Source organism: Pinus tabuliformis, chromosome J (assembly GCF_031772625.1).
Source record: "Pinus tabuliformis cultivar Carrire ecotype Pingquan chromosome J, CPIR1, whole genome shotgun sequence".
Classification (NCBI taxonomy): Eukaryota; Viridiplantae; Streptophyta; class Pinopsida; order Pinales; family Pinaceae; genus Pinus; species Pinus tabuliformis.
In genome coordinates, this window is record NC_142295.1 from 1,226,845,360 (window position 1) to 1,226,867,700 (window position 22,341).

General features: G+C 39.1%; 1 protein-coding gene across 6 annotated transcripts in view; it reads left to right on the forward strand.

The window, feature by feature from the left end:
* LOC149231553 (uncharacterized) overlaps positions 1-4,035 on the forward strand; it is a 126,837-nt gene extending 122,802 nt beyond the window's left edge. For all 6 annotated transcript variants that reach the window (XM_089379247.1, XM_089379249.1, XM_089379246.1 and 3 more), the window contains one exon: positions 2,806-4,035. In XM_089379247.1, the coding sequence (XP_089235373.1) occupies positions 2,806-3,713 (908 nt within the window). In that variant the 3' untranslated portion in view covers positions 3,714-4,035. The remainder of the gene's footprint in view (positions 1-2,805) is intronic.
* The last annotated feature ends 18,306 nt before the right edge of the window (positions 4,036-22,341 follow it).

The following is a 22,341-nucleotide window of genomic DNA, read 5'->3' on the forward strand; positions in this document are numbered from 1 at the left end:
GGAATCAATGAATAAAGCAGAGGAAAACAACAACAGTTTTAGCATAAGCAATTGTGAAGAAGAAAAAGAACAAGAAAACAGTCTTTCCAAGATGGTTTTCAGACCTTGGGAATAAATCTCCTTTAACAAAAATTGGTATGGATTGGGCTACACAAAAGATGATAGATTTTATATTCCATATTACTCCAAACCAGTTCAGTTTGTGAGTTCCGGATTTCTTAATGAAGTTAAAAGTATCTATAGAAAGTGCCAACATTGTTAGAGAAATGGTCACATGAAGAGTCATGTTTTGATCTCCATCCTTTGGGAAGACAAATTCCTGGATATGAAATCAAGAAGTGAAAAAACTACATCAGTATAGCCTAATCAAAACAAAGGTAAAGAAATAAGAGTCAAAGATGGTACTCTCCACACCTAAAAGAGGGGCGCACGATGATAAAAGCAACTCTCCTACACCTTTAAGGTGGGGAGTAAATTTGGTGAAGTCAAATGGGTTAGTGGTCATCCAAAAACCACCACCTTATTCAAAGAAGATTGATTAGTGGTAATCCAGAAACCATTACATCATTCAAAGCACATAGGTTAGTGGTAAACCTTAAACCACTAGTTTCCATGGAAGATGGTTAGTGGTTAACTAGAAAAACCACCACCTAAAGAATCCTAAGCCCTACCATAGATCCTTTCAAGAATCAACTATTGAAAGTGAAATCAATCAACATTCAATCAACAATGGAGAATTCCACCATAGCAATTGGTCTCTTCAACAATCATTTCAACAAAAATGTTCAAACATGACAATTGATCACTTGCAGACATTCAAATATTGGTGGTTTTTCAAGTATATCTTCATCAAAACTTAGTTCATTAGTTTCAAATTGAAGATGACAAAATTTATTATCACATGTATTGTTCAATTATTCAGACGTGTGGTTGAGGGGGGGAGTGTTAGACTGTGAGTCCCTAGACAATCACAAAGTTTGAGAATGCACTTGTATTTCTTATCTTGAAGAGGTGTCATGATGATCCATTGATGAGTTGTCAATGTGATCTAGATCTAGAAGATTTAGAATGGCCATTAATGAATTATAAATGAAGATTTTGAGATCAATACACGATAACAAATAGGCTTTAGGCCTTTTCTGCAATCTTGCTTGCCTCGTCTCTCCCATGTTAATTCTTAACAGAGAGACTCTCTATTATCACTTGTGTCTTAAAGATGGAATATGAGATGTGATGCTAGCTATTGAAGGATCTTGGAAAAAAAGCAATCTACTCTTGTGACAAGGATAGTGCTTGTGAGAGGCATGCACTAGGGTTTCATGGCTTGTGTGATGCATGTAAAGAGTAATGCTTGTGAGATGAAAATGTGGATTTAAGGGTTGGAAAGTTGGTGTGATGCTAGCTTGTTGAGCTCTTGGAGAGGCTAGTATAGCTTGGTGGGATGTCTTTCTAGACTTTGTTGTTGCTGGTTAGGGTTTGCAATAATTGTGGATGCCCTAACTAGGTTTTATAAGCTTTGGGGAAGTCCTTGCTTGGAATAAATCAGCACATGATGTACCAGCTTCGGCAAAATTGAGGTATTGTACTTTATCTTCATAGCATGACAATAAGGAGTTATACCCTCACTGTCCTATATACTTTTATTGTAGATTTGATTTCAGATCTGGTTTCCATGTGTTTTGAACAAGTTTTCATGGTTGTTTTGATATGCTGATTGATTGAGACAAGAGGACTGAAATGTTGAATGATTTGGCATGCCTTAGATGAAACTTCAGATCTGAAGGCATTATATTTTTGCTGTTAATGAATGTAATTTTTAAATTTTCAAATCTACATACTTAATTAGATTGTGCCCTAAGGGTTATTGCATTGATCTAGTGTTGAAGTATTTTGTGGTGTTTATCTTCTTGAGCGTGCATAGACTATTGGTGGACAGATTTGAGATATTTGCAGGTGCATTTCTGAATATGTTAGTTCAGCCCTAAGGCTAAAAGTTCTATGCAGTATCTGTGGCCTCATTGAAGTGAGGTGGAAATTTCAGATTTGTTGGTAGATTTTTGAAATTTCTACAACTGATAGTGTTTCTTTCATTCTTGTCGTAGAGCATCTTCTTGAATTGAGATAAAGCATTATACAACATGTCCACCCTAGCCCGAATTTTCTTGGGATAGTGGGTCCCTTGCAAAAGACCCTGGCTTGGTCTTTTGGTTAAGGATCCTCATCCAATCCATGTGTGAGAGGTTTTGAGTTCCACAACCACCCCACCATTCCCCCCCCCGCCCTTGGCATGCTATGCCATAGCAATTCTATTAACAACCTATGGAATGAAAAACTAATAATAGTGGTTACCTTGCTAAAGAATCTGATTAGATCTTTTGGTTAATGGTCCATAGCCATGTCTAAGAAGTTTTAGTTTTTTGTTGCACGTATTTAATTTGCATATCTTATAAATCTATATTTCAGATGTTGCAGTTCCTCCATTTCTAAAACATTTAACTTGTTCCATGCCTATTTTAGAAACCTTTATTATTTTCTCGTTCAGACAACTTTGCATGAGTGATGCTTGAAAGCATCCTAATTTTCAATCTCTCATGCTTTTAACTGAGCCCGGAAGACTCCAAGAAGCCTTTTGGTATATACTAGTAATCTTGAGCTTCTGTTTATCCAATCCTCATCTCTGTAAAAACCGAAATGGGCATTCATCTGTAAGTGTTGTTTGAAATTATTTGGGGATAGTGTTATCTATAAAATTTGCATTCCACAGAAAATGCAATAATTTGGTTTTTATTTTTTGGGAACTTGCAGGAAACAAATCCATTGCTTCAACATCTACAGAGGAAGAGTCAAACAGCTTTTATGTGTGTAACTTGACTAGAGATAATGTGATTCAGGAAAAAGGCAATCTATATGATCTAGGGTCTTTGAGTTCTAGCCTCAATCTTGTCAACAACTTGACAAGGATGAAGAATGGTGATCAAGATTTCTTTGATATTGAAATAAACAATGGAAAGGCATACCCTTTTGACAATGACTGGAAGATTATAAATAATTCCCAAAGCAACAGAGATCCCTGGAGTAAGAATGTTCTCATGCCTGAATTCCCTACTTCAGATACTGAACAATGTGTGGAAACTCCATTATATTGCGAAGATTTTACTAAAGTTAGTGATCTGAAAATGGATGTCACAACTCAGAGAGTCCACCACCATGCGAATTCAAAGCTGGAATGCAGCCAACAGGCCAGTTACAGGAACAAACATCCATTGCAGACTGTTTATCATAATGACTTTGAAAAAGGTAAAGGTAAATATACTGAAAGAAAGGAAAATCGAAATATTCCACTGTATGCAAGGAGGAAGGTTGCGTGCTTACAGGAATTTAAAGACCATCATCCAGTATGTCATCCTGAATCAGAAGTTTATAGGAAAAGAGATCCTGCCCATCCTTGTTTCAATACACCAGCTGGGACCTGCAAGGCAGGTGACAACATACAGACGCGTCCCAAACTTTTTCAGAATATGCTGCAGACTGAAAGGAGTGAAAATTTTGAGGGATATGAAAGACCAAAATCTCCAGTGGTGGAAAAGATACGGCACTGGGAGGCACTTTCAAAAGGGAAACTGTGTGCACTGGGATCCTCTGATGTGGACAACCAACTCCTTTCCTCCAGAGCTGATCATGATTTGGCAACTAAAAATCAACAATTGAAGTAAAGGTATTGTATCGTGCCATTAAGAAAGTAACTAATGTGACTGAGTTGTCTCTCTAACAAACTTGATAATACATCTTGACATATTTAGCCTTTTACATATAGGAGGCGTAAAATTTGAAACTTGTTGGGTAGAGAATTGTACTATTTTTAATGAGCAGGTTGGAGCCACTTCCTTGGGTAAAGAGTGGTTCTTTTTTTTCCTTTGGCTGTTTATTGTCTCTATGTCCAGCACAGTAGCAAGATTCGGCTGTATTGGCCTTTGCTGTACAGAAATTCGGCACTAGCATGAAATTCGATGAATTTTCGATGCAGTATGAATGTGACACCTATCTTACTTTGATTATATTTGGTATTATATCTTATATATTTGATCCCAGTCGACTCATAAACTTGAAAAAACAAAAAGAGCAAAACTCGCAAAAATGGATTATTTTCTCTGCGTCACTGGACATCCTTGAGGTTGAAACTCTTACAAATCTGGGACAAAATGCATATTTTCATTTCAATGAGATGTACATTTCCATATTGAAGCTATACTGACTGGATTTTTTCCTTACATGGTTTTCCATATCCAATCAAATTCAAATTTGTAGACAAATATTGCCATTACGATGTCCAGTACACAAACCATCCCGAATGTTGCCAGAGCTGTGAATTGTCTATAGTGACTATTCGAATTTTGTAGTCCGTTTACCCCATGAATGTGTCTTGTACATGGTTTATCCATATGTTAATTTTTGGTATGTTCTATGCTAGAGCAATTTATTTAATTTCTTTTCCATATTAGCAATCACATCAGCATAAAGTAAACTGCATATAGAACATAAATATAAATCACTGAAGACAAGCCAAGACAAGAGGACACAAGATGTGGCGCGAGTTAGGGACAAACCCCACAATGTGTGGGGAAACCCTTTGATCAAATCTTCTTTTATCTTCAAAGTTCAGCAGAGAAAGAGAGAGAGAGAGATAGTACATTTACAACAGAAGTCAACACTTTGACTTGTCTAGATCTGAGCATAGATCATCTCCTATAACGATGAGATCAGTTGAAGACATTCTGCTTCAACTGATACCTATCATCGTGCTGCATCTGGTCCTCTAGTTGCACCACTGCATACTGCACCATGCTGCACTAATCATGATTATCATCATGCTGCCGATGTCCATGATCTTATCCATCATAATACTGCTCAAACTAATGTGCATCATTATCATGCTGCTGCCCCTGCTAATGTATCATTGTACTGCCCATGCACATGGTCTCATAGTGCTGCTCACCATGCTGCTGCCACTGCCTTCTTGTTGCTTCATCGTGCTGCAACAATTTGCTTCTGTTGATATCAGCCTTCGCTGCTTGCTATGGCTTGCAGCTTAGCATAGCAGCTAGGCATGCAGTCCCATCTTAAACAATCCTTCTATTTTCATGCTGTCCCCTACAGCAATACTTGAGACCTTGTTATCAGTGACCGGAACCTTCTTGTGATCAGGGCAGATAGAGGCTTCATCAAACAGTGTATAGATGAGATTATATCTTCTTCTTGACAGCAGTTAGAGCTCTATTTATAACTTCATTATATAGCGTATAGAGGCAGCGTATGTCTTATTTGGGACTGCGTATGAACAGTAGCTCTTAGTACTTTTTCATAACAGCGTTACTATGTCATTCTGGACCTGCGTATATATATATATATATATATATATATATATATATATATATATATATATATATATATATGTCTTTATACACAGCGTATTATGGTGTTATTGACCAACGAATTCATGTAGTTGTGCATTCTCTTCATTGCAGCGTATACAATATGCATTCTGGACCAGCATATATATCCATGATGATAGCGTTCCATAATCTATATGACTTGTATATATCAGTGTTCCATCCATCATAAATATAACTGCGTCCATAATGAATATGACTCGTATGTCTTTGCGTTCCATTCATCATCAATATAATGGTGTCCTGTAATGAATATGACCCGTATATCTCTGCGTTCATTACAGCGTTAGGTTTCCACTGCGGATATTGCGGCTACCCTACGTGGTATCTTATATTGTCATGACTGCGTGTAGGGTAGGGTTTCTAGCATACAAGTTCTCACCGTATAGGTGTTGTGCATTGTATGAACTACGTTCCACGGATATGACTACGCTCCTTTTATTTATGTCATGCTTGACTGCTTCATTACGCTGGCTTCATAACTGAGTATAGATTAATAACTTTAGGGTTTGACTGTGTATAGAACCTCCTTGTCTGGACAGCGTATAAATGTCTTCCTTGATTTGTGGCTGAGTGTCTCCATTTCCAGCGTGTAAATTAGGGCATCCTTCATTAGTGTCTCTCCTTCTCCAAAAACCCAAGACGTGGAAAGGAGAACACATGAAGAATGTGTATAAAATGACTTCAAGTCCTAGCCAATTTATACTAAAACGTAAGTGATGAATAGGTGTGACTATTGGGCTTCTGAGGCTACTCAAGTTGCAAGTCGGCTTGATAATAATTTCATAATCAAAATAAATTCATATCTCCATAAATACTTATTGGAATTGGATGATCTTTAGATCAATCCTTAACACTCCCTCTCAACTAGGGAGAACTGCATCCATTGATCCATAAGTCCAATGGTACTATCTCCGCCATCAGTGCCCTGCACTGCTCTGCCTAGCTCTGCTGGCTCTGCTCTGCTCTTTTCAGCTCTGCTCTGCTCAGCTCTGTTGGCTCTGCTCTGCTCAGCTCTGCTCATCTCTGCTAGCTCTGCTCTGCTCTGCTGGACTATGAAGAAGAAGAATTGATCGAGAATGTCTCATACCATTCTCCACTTACTCGAAGTCAGTCTCAGAGTGCGTACCACTGGTCCCAGACCAGTAACAACCGACCTGAAGTCAGTGTCATAGAATGTACCACTCCTACCATTGGTCCCAGACCAGTATCATTGATCCCAGATCAATGGAGGTCATCCTAGCGTAGGGAGTACGATAGATACAACGATGCGTCCATCGGTACTACTATGGTCCCTAACTTCATTTCCCTGCTCATTGATCAGATGAGAGGTACTTCCCATGAGTCCCACACTGCATGGGTAGGATGCCTCGACAAGAGAACTAATCAATCCTGTCCTCATAGGAGAACACATCAATCCTGCTACAATCGCCATGGAGAACACATCAATCTAGGCCTCACAGGAGAACACATCAATCCTGCTACAATCGCCATGGAGAACACATCAATCCAGGCCTCACAAGAGAACACATCAATCCTGCTACACTCGCCATGGAGAACACATCAATCCAAGCCTCACAGGAGAACACACCAATCCTGCTACAATCGCCATGGAGAACACATCAATCCAGGCTTCACAGGAGCACACATCAATCTTGCTACACTCGCCATGGAGAACACATCAATCCAGGCCTCACAGGAGAATTAATCATCCTACTACAGAGGAGAGCGAATCATCCTGTTCCACAAGAGAGCGAATCATCTTGTCCCACAAGAGAGCGAATCATCTTGTTCCAATGCGCACCACCAGGGGAGGGTGAGTCACCCTGTGGTCGTATGTTGCTCCAGTAAGAACTGCAAGCCCTCAGAGCTCCCAGAGCTCAATGTATGCAACATGCAGGGCCCTTGTACAAGGGTTTCTTAACGACTCCAAGTCGTTTGGGAAAATCACAGATTAGATCTTTCCTCAGGGCTTTGACAAGGGGTATCGACCTGTATATCATCTTAATGCGATGGAGCCTCCTTGCTCATTGACTTACCATATCCCAGATGATGTCTATTTGCTGGAGCAATCGACGAATACAGGATTCTTCAATAATCGAATCCCACCTCTGGTTGTTACAGAGAATCACAGTGGTATGTGATCAAACAACTTACTGAAGAGCTTCCCCAACCAGGCAGCTTCATACGAGATCATACTTGTAGATATGTATCTGGTCTCGGCGCTGCTTATAACAACCGACTTCTGCTTCCTGCTTAGAAGCAGAATCCAAAGAGGAACAACACTAAGAAGTGCTCTAGTGGTCCTCCACATTGTCTGCCCAATCAGCATTTGAATAATCATTTCATATTTCTGGCAGTGTATCTCAATCCATGAGAGATTGTGCCCTGAAGACATCTCAGAAGATTCTTGGCACCAATCCAGTGAGGCTCAACCAAATATGAGCTCCCTGTGCTAACTGCAAAACATATGTCCGGAATCCAACTCCCTCTTACTTCTGCAAATGAGAGGGTCTGCAACTGTCAGAAATAGTTCGTCCGCATAAGGTGCCGGTATGAGAGGTCTATCATCCACAACCTTCGGATAATGGTTTGGATCGGTTTCACTCCTTAGTGAATCTCAGCTTCATCAAACAGCTATCAGTCCTCTCATACTACGCCCGGGGGGAATGGTCCCCTTGTAATATTTTCCTTTGGTACATCTCAGACATGTACTTTCATGCTCTTTTTGAATTCAGGCTTCCCTGTCACCATCTGACTCACATACCTCTGGTGCTATGTGTCAATGGACATGGTCCCCAGTGGACTTCCTGTAACTTAATACAACCCTGAACTCAAAAGCATCTTTGAAAATTCTATTTTCAAACACGTACCTTTTCATCGACGAATGCCACCTTAAAACCTTCGACTTCCATTCCTGGGGTTCCTTGCTTCCTTGAAGAGTCAGTCGTGTCCTTGATGACCTGCATCTCTGCCATTCGGACACTCCTTCGCATAAGGGCCGAACTTATAACCAAGACATCTGCCTTTCCTTCCACCCTTAGATCTGAACTTCCCAATGAAGTGATCTTTAGGTAGGCCATCAGAAGTTCCGTTGTGCAATTCTGATAATATGCTCTGCTTCGACTTCACCCTTTGTGAATTATGAGGAACCCATTGATCCTTCTGTCTTGTCCCAACTGTCTTTGGTGATTGCTCTTTCACTCTTGCTTGGGCATTGTCTTCACCTTAGCTCTGATACCATGTTAATTTTTGGTATGTTCTATGCTAGAGCAATTTATTTAATTTCTTTTCCATATTAGCAATCACATCAGCATAAAGTAAACTGCAAATAGAACATAAATATAAATCACAGAAGACAAGCCAAGACAAGAGGACACAAGATGTGGTGCGAGCTAGGGACAAACTCCACAATGTGTGGGGAAACCCTTTGATCAAATCTTCTTTTATCTTCAAAGTTCAGCAGAGAAAGAGAGAGAGAGAGATAGTACATTTACAACAGAAGTCAACACTTTGACTTGTCTAGATCTGAGCATAGATTATCTCCTATAACGATGAGATCAGTTGAAGACATTCTGCTTCAATTGATACCTATCATCGTGCTGCATCTAGTCCTCTAGTTGCACCATTGCATACTACACCATGCTGCACTATTCATGATTATCATCATGCTGCCCGTGTCCATGATCTTATCCATCATAATACTGCTCAAACTAATGTGCATCATTATTATGCTGCCCTACTAATGTATCATTGTATTGCCCATGCACTGCTGCTGCCACTGCCTTCTCATTGCTTCATCGTGCTGCAACAATTTGCTTCTGTTGATATCAGCCTTAGCTGCTTGCTATGGCTTGCAGCTTAGCAAAGCAGCTAGGCATGCAGTCCCATCTTAAACAATCCTTCTATTTTCATGCTGTCCCCTACAACAATACTTGAGACCTTGTTATCAGTGATCAGAACCTTCTTGTGATCAGGGCAGATAGAGGCTTCATCAAACAATGTATAGATGAGATTATATCTTCTTCTTGACAACAGTTAGAGCTCTATTTATAACTTCATTATATAGCGTATAGAGGCAGTGTATGTCTTATTTAGGACTGCGTATGAACAGTAGCTCTTAGTACTTTTTCATAACAACGTTACTATGTCATTCTGGACCTGCGTATATATATATATATATATATATATATATATGTCTTTATACACAGCGTATTATTGTCTTATTGACCAACGAATTCATGTAGCTGTGCATTCTCTTCATTGTTGCGTATATAATATGCATTCTGGACCAGCGTATATATCCATGATGACTGCGTTCCATAATCTATATGACTTGTATATATCAGCGTTCCATCCATCATAAATATAACTGCGTCCATAATGAATATGACTCGTATGTCTCTGCGTTCCATTCATCATCAATATAACTGCGTCCTGTAATGAATATGACCCGTATATCTCTGCGTTCATTACAGCGTTAGGTTTCCACTGCGGATACTGCGGCTACCCTGCGTGGTATATTATATTGTCATGACTGCGTGTAGAGTAGGGTTTCCAGCGTACAAGTTCTCACTGTATAGGTGCTATGCATTGTATGAACTGCATTCCACGGATATGACTACGCTCCTTTTATTTATGTCATGCTTGACTGCTTCATTACGCTAGCTTCATAACTGAGTATAGATTAATAAATTTAGGGTTTGACTGTGTATAGAACCTCCTTGTCTGGACAGCGTATAAATGTCTTCCTTGATTTGTGTTTGAGTGTCTCCATTTCCAGCGTGTAAATTAGGGCATCCTTCATTAGTGTCTCTCCTTCTCCAAAAACCCAAGACATGGAGAGGAGAACACATGACGAATGTGTATAAAATGACTTCAAGTCCTAGCCAATTTATACTAAAACGTAAGTGATGAATAGGCATGACTATTGGGCTTCTGAGCCTACTCAAGTTGCGGGTCAGCTTGATAATAATTTCATAATCAAAATAAATTCATATCTCCATAAATACTTATCAGAATCGGATGATATTTAGATCAATCCTACACCTCTCGACGAGAGGGATCCAATAAAAATATCGGCTATCATGAATAAGCTGACCCACATGGAGTTTGGCCCTAGTTGCCAATTTTAACACTAGATGAAGGTGACAACGATCAAATCTTGAGGGTACATATTGTTTATAATATGTCCACCACATAGCTTGATAAATTTTTAAACCATTTGGTTGTATGAAAAAACTCGTTTTACCACCATAATCTACCATCATATTCATCTGGTTTTGCGTGAGTGTATGGAGAAACATGGGGAACTTTGTATGTTTCGTTCCAATTTGGCACCCATTGTACCTACTGCGATCGTTATGTTGGCACCTATTGCACTTACAGTTCAGGGAGTACGTGTTAATATGCTTTTTATGATTTTACCATATACCATTGCACTCATTGCTATCGTTAAGTTGGCACCTATTGCACTTACAATTCAGGGAGCATGTGTTAATATGCTTTTTATGATTTTACCTAGTTATATATGGGAATGCAGATGCTTTTTCCTATTATAGGTATGAAGTTTTTGTTGACGAGCAATCTGTCAGCAACGACTTTGAATTGACCTTGGGTTTGGATGTTGTCGGGCTTCTTGTTACATAGGGGCATGCTTCTTGTTACAGTAGAAAAAGGTTTGTTATTAGTGGTAGATTAGGATATATTCATTTTAACTAAGGATTTATCAAGTGTTGAGAAATCAATTTTTATTTTTATTTATTTTTAACAAAGTTGGTTACTAGTTTTTCTATTCCAAAAAGAAAAAAGGAGGCTTGCTCCCATTACATCAAGGCAAAATGGAGAAGGGCTACCTGGAAGAGAAACAGAGGGAAAAACAGTCCCTATCTTCCATGCCTTTCCCCCTTTGTTTCTGAGAATACCTATTGCACTTTCCTTATAAATTCGGACAAACTGATTCAACAGAAATTTACATTTACAGAGCATAGGAAACTATTAGAAAAAGAACATAGAGATATGGAGAAGATTGGAAATAGAGCATCTAAAAATTGTTGACTGAAGGCTCCTGCTGTGGATGAGGTCAGTTCTCGTTGTTTTGGTAGTTGGAGTTTTCTCCCGTCTGATTGATTAGAATACCATTCAGATAGTTGACATTATCTTCGATGTGCTTACACTTGTGTTTTAGAGCTGCAATTTCTTTCCTCTACTCTTCCAGCTGTCTTTTAAGGAAGGAATTCTCAGACTTAGCATCAAATTTAAAATCCTTGACTGTTTCTCTAATCTGATCAATCATGTACTTGTTGGCTCTGCAAACTACACAGTTCTCACACTTTGGAACATTGGCCAGAGGGTTCCATTCCATATTTACTATGGATTGAAAGCGAACTCTCCAAAAAAGTAAATCAGAGGCAAGAAGTAGCAGAGAGGAATATGACCACAAGAAAGGCATACTGAGGCAGTCAGCTGCCAATGAAAGGGATACAGAACTTCATAGATTAAATTGTCTCTCCTCAGAAGTAATGGAAGTAACCAAGAACCAATACTGTAATTCAGCCACAAGAGATGAAAGGGGGAGAATAGCCCAGCGATGGCAGAGAGGATGAACACAGACACAAAAAGAACACAGTCACGAAGACAGAGATGGTGAACACAGCTGAAGAGGCAGGGGAGATAAGAGAGGAGGACGAAGATAGCGAACATCGGGGACAGAAAGACAACAATGAGGGAATGAAGCGATGCTTTAAGATCGATCATAGGGAGGGGATATATATATAGCAGCGCTGAGGGCCACTTCATAATAATGATCATCAACGGATCACGGGAAGCATATGCAGCTACTATATGCTTGGGAGTCATAATTTGACTATGCTAATTGTCCATGGAGATTTTCTTGATTTTCCTGTGATTTTGATTTCTTGTTTTTCAAGTTGATATGACTATTGCCCACCTTGATGTCCTTGACGTGAGTAAAATTCTCTGCATATGGTGGCTTGAAGTCCTATGGAATTGGTTTTTGAGTTGTCTCATTGGCTATTTTGGATTCTCCAATAGGACTAGAGATTGCAGATTAGCTTGCTTATCTGCAGTACCATTATTTTCTCTCAGAATATGATTGAATGTGACTTCTCCCAAATACTGCAAATTTTTTTCCACCCTTTTTATTATTTGGCTTAGAGCCTTATTCTTGGGACCTTTTCTCTCCACCATTGAATGAATAATTATGGCCGAGTCCCCCATGATAACTGGATTTTGCATACCACATTGTCTTAAAATTGTTGTTCCCAATAGAAGACCATATGCTTCTGCTTTGTTATTGGATATTTCCCCTAATCCCCATTCATATGTGATGGGATTAATTCCTCTTGGATCAAACAGGAATCCTCCAGCTCCAGCCTTGCCTGGGTTAGACTTAGAAGCACCATCAAACAATAAACATGGTCTTTTTAAATTTTCTGTCCATGTTTTAAATTCCTCTTTTTTAAGTCTGATCTTCCAGTTCTGAGTGTTGATAGGAGTATTGCTGATGTTTGTTTTTTTTTTTGCTTGCTCAACGCGAATTCAATCCAAGTTCTTTCCTCATGTTGAATATGGTTGACTTCTATTGTTTTAGCTCCTTTGGAGGTGATAAATTATGTTGTCATGCTCCAAGTTTTTGCCAAAACTGTCCTTAAGCTTGGAGGGCGATCTTTGAAAATCCTCTGATTTCTAGCCAACCAGATTTGCCAACACATAAATGAGGGCAAACTTGACCAATATCTTTTAATTGTTTCTTTATTTTTAAGAGTATATGGATAATTTTTGTTCCAAGTTGAGAGAAGTTCATGCAGAGGCAGAGTTTGTTGAGATCTAACCTCCAGGGGTCTTACTAACAATTTCCAACAATCTTTTGCGAAAGCACACTCCACAAAGAGATGTTGGATACTTTCTTCACTTTTCTGGCACATGGCACAACGAGAAGGACCTTCATAACCTTTTTTTTTAGATTGTCGGCTGTTAGAATTTTGCCTTTGAGGAGAGTCCACATGAACACTTTGATTTTTGGCAGGCTTTCAATTTTCCATGCATCCCTCCAATGATCCCATTCTTGATTTGCTTGCTGTTGTATAGTGGCATATCTAGATTTAACTGAGTAATCCCCACCATCAGGATCCCACCTGAGAGTCTTTTGTGTCCTGACTCAAAGGTGATGCACCCTTAAGAAGAGAAATTAAGTTCCTCCATTGAGGAACCATGCATTGGGGAAGGTTGTGTATCCTCCAATCAACCCAATCTCCGTCAATCCAATGAGAGATGTCTTCCAAAGTACTGATTCCTTTTATTTTCATCCACCTTCTCAAATCATGGAGATTTTCTTGAGAGGCTATAGGTAGATTTCCCATTATGCTATCCTCCCAAATTTTAATGATTTTCCCATTCCCAGGGATCTTGGAGGAATTTTCTTTGATGAGGGAAAGAGTCTTTTTAATCAAACTCCAGATTTGGGAGCAGGGCCTTATTGGGAAACCCTTTTCAAGTAGTAGTATTATGTTATGGTTCATGTATTTTGCTTCCAGAATTTTCTTCCACCAACTACTCTCTCCAGTAATAAATCTCCATGTTATTTTTGCTCCGAGTGCCAAGTTCAGAATCCCAGGGAGTCTTATAGCCAGACCTCCTTTCTCATATGGTTGTGTTACTTGGTCCCATTTCACCAGACTGAGCTTCTTTGTTTCTACTTTACCTCCTTGCCATAGGAACCCCTTGATAACTAGCTCTATTTGTTTATGAACGCTTACTGGAGCTAATATTGCTACATACTGGTATATTGGAAGAGTTGTGAGTAATGACTTGATTAAGACCACCCTTCCTGCCAAGTTGAGCCAATTCATTCCCCAATTCTGCACCTTTTTTTCATTTTCTCTATGTAATTGTTCCATATCTCAATCTTCAGATTTTCTTTGGAGATTGGAAGACCAAGATAATGGAAATGGCTCCATTTTTCTTGAAAAGGAATTTCCAAAATTTGTGATATTTTTTGGAGAGAGTGGAGAGGAGTGTTCCAACCAAAAATTATGCATTTTTTATTATTTAAAAGACCTCCAGAGGCTTCCATAAAGCTATTGAGCACCTTTTTTATTCTTCTTGCTATAATGCATGAGGCCCCTCCCATAACCAGAGTATCATCTACGAATAGAGAGTGGTTAATGCTTTTTACTTCCAAAGAGATTGAGAGACCTGTAATAGCCCGATCTTGTCTACATTTCTCTAGATTTCGACTCAATGAGTCTGCCATGATGATATATAGAAAAGGGGAAAGAGGGCAGCCTTGTCGAAGCCCCCTTGAGCTTTGGAAAAATTTGCTTGGTCTTCCATTGACCAAGGGAGCTATCTAAGGACCAACAATGCAAGCTTTAATTATATCTATTGCCTTTTTAGAGAATCCAAATTTTTGTAGGACATCCGAAAGGAAAACAAGGTTGACCTTGTCAAAAGCATTTTCCATGTCCAACTTGACAATCATTCCTTTTTCCTTTTTCAGAAGGCTAGAATGCAATGCTTCCTGTACTATTAGAATATTATCAAGAATTTGTCTCCTTGGGACAAATCCACCTTGGTTTTCTGAGATTATTTCTGGAAGCATTACTTTTATTCTATTTGCCAATATCTTTGTAATGATTTTGTAGGAGGAGTTACACAGAGAAATAGGCCTGAACCTGTTGAATGTATTTGCATTTGGCTCTTTTGGAACAAGGGCAAGAAAGGAGGAGTTTGTAAATCCTCCTACCTTGTATTTTCCAAAAACGTTTCTTATCATTCTTATCAAATCTTTTTTAATGATGTTCCAGTTATTTTTATAGAAAGAGATTGGAAACCCATCAGGGCCCGGGGCCTTATTCGGGTGTAAATCCCAAACAACTGCGACAATTTCCTTTTCTTCTACTTCTCTGGTGAATTCATTGTTTTCTCCATCACTGATTTTTTTTGGAATGTGTTGTAAAAATTCTTCATACTCATTATTTTTTGTTGAGGATGTTAACATATTTTTGTAATATCTAAAAGCCTCCTTCTTTATTTCCTCTTGCCCTCTTACTTCTTTACCTTCATTATCCTTAATACTGTCTATTTGATTTTGAATTCTCCTTATCCTAGCAACATTATGGAAGAAAGTTGTATTCTTGTCTCCTGCTTTAAGCCATAGACTTCAAGATTTTAATCTCCACTCCTCTTCTTCCATTCTATTTTGCCTGTACAATTCCCAATATGTTTGCTTTTCCTGCCATATACTTTCATGTGATTCCTCTTGCTGTTCTTTTTCCACTTGAATTCTCTCTATTTTTTGTAGGAATTTACAGGGTAAGTTCCTCAGACAGAACACCAAAGGACACCGCTCACAAACAGATCACAGATCAATACACCAGTACTTTTGACGTGGTTAAAACCCTCAAAGAGGGAAACAGTCCACGACCTGAGCCAACGCGGCCACTTCAGGCAATTTATTAATAAAGAATGAAAATTTACATAAGCTTCTCTCATGAATGGTTAACCTACAAATGACCCTCCATGCTCTTAAAATAGAGATCATGGACCAATCGGGTGTTAAGCCACGGATCAAGTGTCGGTAATACCGAGGAGAGAATGAACCGTCAGATCACTACATATCGTGACCGTCGGATTGTAAGTTACAAAATGTACAGTAAAGAAACACACTTTACCTAACTCTATACTAGACCAAGTTATACTTAACTATTTCCTATGTGTCGGAATATCCTAACATCCCCCCTTAAGAACAACTTGGGATAGGATTGAAGGATTTACAAATATGACACAATAGGAGAAGGAAGGAGGCACTAGAGCCTATCCCCCCTTAGTGACAACTTCCTGAACTCCAACCATAAATCGAAGTTTAGTGAACTTCGCCTCTGTGAGAGCCTTTGTAAAGATGTCTGCAACTTGATCATCTGTTGAACAATATTGCACGTCAAGAACATGGTCGTGGATGAGCTTTCTGATGAAGTGCATGTGCAGTTCAATGTGTTTGCTGCGCTGATGTTGGACTGGATCTTTGCATAGTTGAATGGCACTTTGATTATCACACCAAAGTGTAGTCGGATGCTGCTGTTGAAAGCCAAACTCTGACAGGATCTGACGAAGCCACAAGACTTCCTTACTAGCTTCTACGACACCACGATACTTTGCTTCTGCTAAAGAAAGAGAAATGGCACCTTGTTTCTTGCAAGCCCATGTAATAGGTCCTGAACCAAGAGTGAACACATAACCTCGAACATAACTAAGTATTCTTTTAACTGCTTTCCAATGACTTTCACGTGGGTTTTGCATAAACCGAGCAACAAGGCCAACAACAAAGGAAAGGTCAGGACGAGTATGGGTTAGATACAAAAGTTTTCCTACAAGTTGACGGTATAAGGTAGCATCAACTTCAGGAGAAGTACAAGTGACTGAAAGTTTGACTCCAAACTGAAAGGGAGAAGGGGCTGGCTTACAGTGTTCCATGTGAAAATGGCGTAGAATATCACAAGCATACTTGGACTGGGAAAGGGAAATACCTTCCTTGGATTGCAAGACTTGAAGACCAAGAAAATAATGTAAGTGTCCTAAGTCTGTCATTTCAAACTTCCTTTTAAGGCTAGACTTCACATGGTTTATAAGGTTGGGATCACTACCAGTGAGGATAAGATCATCAACATAAAGAACAAGAATGATAAGAGACTTGCCCACTTTCTTGGTGTAGACAGTATTGTCAGAATGACACCTAGAAAAGCCATTTTCTAAAAGAAAGTTATCCATTTTGGCATACCAAGCTCGAGGAGCTTGCTTGAGACCATAAAGGGATTTCTTAAGCCGACATACAAGGCTGGAGTCTGTTTGTATAAAGCCAATAGGTTGTTCCATATAGATTTCTTCATGCAAGTCCCCATGCAAGAAGGCAGATTTAACATCCATCTGATGGACTTCCCATTTGAAAGAGGCAGCAAGGGAAAGAACAAGGCAGATAGAGTTCATTTTGGCAACAGGGGAGAAGGTTTCAGTGTAGTCAATGCCTTCAACTTGTGAAAAACCCTTAGCAACAAGACGAGCTTTATGTTTATCAACTTTCCCATCTGGTCCATAATTGGTTCTGTAAACCCATTTGCATCTAACAAGTTATCATCCCTTTGGTAGAGGAACAAGATCCCATGTATCATTTGCCAATAATGAATGATATTCTTCATTCATAGCTGCTTCCCTATATGGATGGCCTGAAGCTTCTGCAAAGGTGTCAGGATCATAATTCACTGAAGCTTGAGCCAGTAAAGAAGAGGCTCTATCAAACTGAGAACGTGTACGTCGCTGATCTATAGGATCACCGGCAAGATCACCTGTTGCATCCCGAGTAGCACAGACCCATTTTGGAAGCTGAGGAGCTGAAGGAGGATCTTGAGAAGGTGGGGGAGGATTTTCATCCTCGCTTTCATCATCTGAAGAAGAAATATTTTCAAAAGTAGAAGAGATAGGGAGAGGTGGCACATCTGCCGAACTAGGCTCGTAGGCCGATATATTTTCAGCAAACTTTACATGTCTTCTAATGATAACATTTTTGGACTTAAGTGGAATAAGTCTATATCCTTTGACATCTTCAGAATATCCAACAAAAATACATTTTTCACTCTTAGGTTCTAAAGCTTTATGTTTCTCATCTGGAATATGGGCCCATGCTTCACTTCCAAAAACACGAAAGTGACTTACATCTGGTTTAATTAAGCTCCATGCTTCTTCTGGAGTGGTATTCTTTAAAACCTTAGTAGGAGTGCGATTTATTATGTAATTTGCACAGTTAATTGCTTCTGCCCAATAATTAAGACTAAGTCCTTTAGATTGAAGCATACAAATAGCCATTTCCTTTAAGGTGCGATTCTTCCTTTCAGCCACACCATTTTGTTGTGGAGTATATGGAACAGTGTGTTGCATTTGAATTCCGTTCTCAGTGCAAAAGTTGATGAATTTGTTGTTAACATATTCTCCGCCATTATCATATCTTAGCTTAAGAATTTGATGTCCTGATTGTTTTTCAACAAAGGCCTTAAAGGCCAAGAACATGTTAAATACTTCACTCTTGAGTTTTAAGAAGTATACCCAAGTGCGTCTGGAGAAATCATCAATGAAAGTTAAGAAATACTTGTAGCCAGAGAATGAAACAACTGGAAGTGGACCACATAAGTCACTATGCACGAGCTGTAAAGGGGCTGAGGCATGCCAAGAGGCACGTTTTTCAAAACTATCCCGATGATGTTTTCCGAGTACACATTCGGAACAAACACCATCTCTGCAAGATACCATTGGAAGACCTGTCACCATATTTTCTTTACATAGATTCTGAAGGGAGCGATAGTTTAAGTGACCAAATCGCTCATGCCAAAGTTTGCTCACTTCATCATTATGAGCAGCAAATACTGAGGGAAGATTTGATGACCCAAAGTTGTGAAACTTATACAACCTTGTAGAATCATCAGCAATGCCAGTAGCTAAAATCTGTCTAGGATGTCTTAGGTCCTTAATTACAACATCGTGAGGTGAACATTCAACGATTTTACCTTCACTTGAATGAGTTATCTGATATACAGATAGAAGGTTGCAGGATAAGGTTGGAACACATAATACATCATTAAACTGACCATTGTCTATATGAACAGTTCCAGTCCCCACAACACTAAGAGATCTATCATCACCAACATATATATTTTTGGTGTTACAATCATTTAAAGAAGAAAACATGGCTTTGTTTTTGGCCATGTGATAAGAAGCTCCAGAATCAATGAGCCACTCATGAGAATGAGAAGAAGAAGATACATTTAGTGCATAGCCAGACCGAGATGCTTGACAACCACATGCAGAAAGTGCCATTCCTGAAGATGAAGTTGAAGTTGAAGAGTGCTCCAAATGGATGTTATGCTTCTTCATTGCTGCTTCCAAGGCTTCCATCTTCTTAAAGCATTTGGATTCTAAGTGGCCATCTCGATTACAAAAGTTGCAATGTCTATCAGTCTTCTTCCCTTTGTTTTTATTTTGTTGAAATGATTTTTCATTTTGAGGTTGAGATTGCTTAGGACCCTTGTTTGGTTTAGGACCATTCCTTTTAGGATACAACTTCTTAGGATTCTTTGGATTTGGTTGCTGTTGGGCGGCTAACGCTTTCTTGAAAGAGTTTCCAAGATTAAGAAGACCAAGGTGTAAGAGTTTTTCTTGTTCTCTTATTAAAGAATCACAAAAAGAATCAAAGGAAGGGGACTTGTAGTCTTGTCCTTGAGAAATGAAGGCTTTTCTTGTAGAATGGAAGGTGGAAACAAACACAGAGTAGGATGGTCACAACTTAGTAAGAATGGAATAGATAAGGTTACTATCTTCTTTCTTAACCTTAACACCTTCCAAGAGAAGTCTAAGGGTCTTGAACTTGGACAAAAAATATTCAATGCAAGAAAAATTATTGGGGTCCAATATAAGCAACTCATTTTCAAGTTGATGGGCTCTAAGTTCATTTTTGATTCCAAAAACTTTAGTAATCTGTTTCAATGCTTCATCAGGAGTATCAAGTTCTGCAATATGGAATCTAAGATCTGGAGAAATAGACATCCCTATCAACCCACGTGCTTGATCTTACCTATTTTCCCATTTAGCTGCCTTATCTTCATCTTTCGGTTTGGTTTCTTGGCCTGAGGCTATTCTGTAGAGACCTTTACTTCTAAGTAAATCCACAATGTAGGACCACCATTGGAAGTAGTTGGTGCTGTCAAGAATAACTTGGCATGGACTTTCCATTTTAACAGAAACTGAAGCTATAGATGCTGAAACTAAGTGTTCCAATGGAAAGATCTCGAAAAATTAGGCTGTTTAAAAAAAAACGGTTCTGAAAACGGCTTCCGGATGAAGAAGTTATGGCTTTTTGAAGAAAATTTGATGAAGATGCCGACGAAGTGCGAGAATGTGCGGAAATGAAAAATCCGCCCCCACAAAAAGGAGACTTGAACTCAAGACCTCTACTCTCATAAATTAGCTTTGGACCAAGTGAGCTATACAAAAAGTTTGAGAGAGAGAGAGAGGGGGGTTGAAGCTTTGGGTTGCGTGCTTGCTTTGAGAAAGCTCTTTTTCCCTACAAATAAAAAAACACAAAACCCAACACGGAAATACAAAAAAAAAAACGAACCTTGCGGCTCGAAGTTAGCTTTAGCCGGAAACTAAATATTTTCTTCAATGTTTCTGATTTTTCGAGATCACACTAAGGCGCAGCGGAAAAGAGCATACGCGTGAGAAAAATCCTTCCTTTCTGTTTCTGATTTGCCCAGATCGCACAGAGTCGCGGGGCAAAGAGCATACGCAGAAATGAAAGGTATAGATCCGGTAATAAAAAAGGCTAAATAAACCGAAACCGAAATAAACAGAGAGAAAATAACTGTAAACTGCAAATAAACACTGTATACCTCCAGATCTTAAAAATGACGTAGCTAGGGCTACCAGAAACTTTTTCGCATGAAATGAAAGGGGTTCCTCACTGGAACAGATGCTCCCAACAAAATAGAGCAGTCCTCTCGGCCCGAAAATAGTCAGAAACAGTAGATCTAGGAAACGACAGTCGGATGCAGTTCTACCGGCTTCAGATTTGGATCACCAACGGACGCGGCCCTCAAATAGCTCTGATACCATGTAGGAATTTACAGGGTAAGTTCCTCAGACAGAACACCAAAGGACACCGCTCACAAACAGATCACAGATCAATACACCAATATTTTTGACGTGGTTAAAACCCTCAAAGAGGGAAACAGTGCACGGCCTGAGCCAACACGGCCACTTCAGGCAATTTATTAATAAAAGAATGAAATTTTACATAAGCTTCTCTCATGAACGATTAACCTACAAATGACCCTCCATGCTCTTTAAATAGAGATCATGGACCAATCGGGTGTTAAGCCACGGATCAAGTGTCAGTAATACCGAGGAGAGAATGAACCGTCAGATCACTACATATCGTGACCGTCGGATTGTGAGTTACAAAATGTACAGTAAAGAAACACACTTTACCTAACTCTATACTAGACCAAGTTATACTTAACTATTTCCTATGTGTCGGAATATCCTAACATTTTTTTTGTTATTTCTATCTTCATTTTTTGTGTTTCTAATTGTTTGTTCTTTGCCTAATGTTTCATCTCTTTCCTCATGGATTGAAGTTTCGATTCTCAAACATAGCTTGGAGAGCCAATAATTTTATTTGCCCAAACGTCTGCAATAATCTTTTTGACTTCTTCACTGTCATTCCAGGTAGAGCTGAATTTGAAAGGGGCTGGGCCAAGGTTTCCCAACATCCCTAGAGATAGCACCACCGGTTTGTGATCTGATGCTATGTTGTGGATGATTTTTTATTTTATCTCACTGAAGGAGGTGGTGATTTTGTCTTGGATTAGAATTTTGTCTAGCCTTTCCTTTATATTATTTTTACCAATTCTTTTGTTGCTCCATGTATACTTCCCATTGCTTGGAGGCATGTCCATTAAGTTACATGTTTCCATAATTGTTTCTACCATTTCCCTTGATGGATCAGCATGATATTTCCCCCCAAACTTCTCCTCTGCATTCAATACCAAGTTGAAATCTCCTCCTATAATTATGTCGTTGTTTTGAGCCTGCAAAAGACAATTTTTAAAGTGGTCCAACAGGCTTCCTTATCTCTATAATGGTTAGGGGCATAAATGTTAATGATGCATTATGTCTCTTTTGTTTTTTTTTTTCCATGTTTGTTTTTATCCAGTGCAGCTCTTTTTTTCGCTGAACCAATTCCCAATTCTTTGTTTTCCATAATGTACATATTCCTCCTGAAGCTCCAATTGCTGGAATTGATGTTCCTTCATAGTTTTTTATTTTTTGG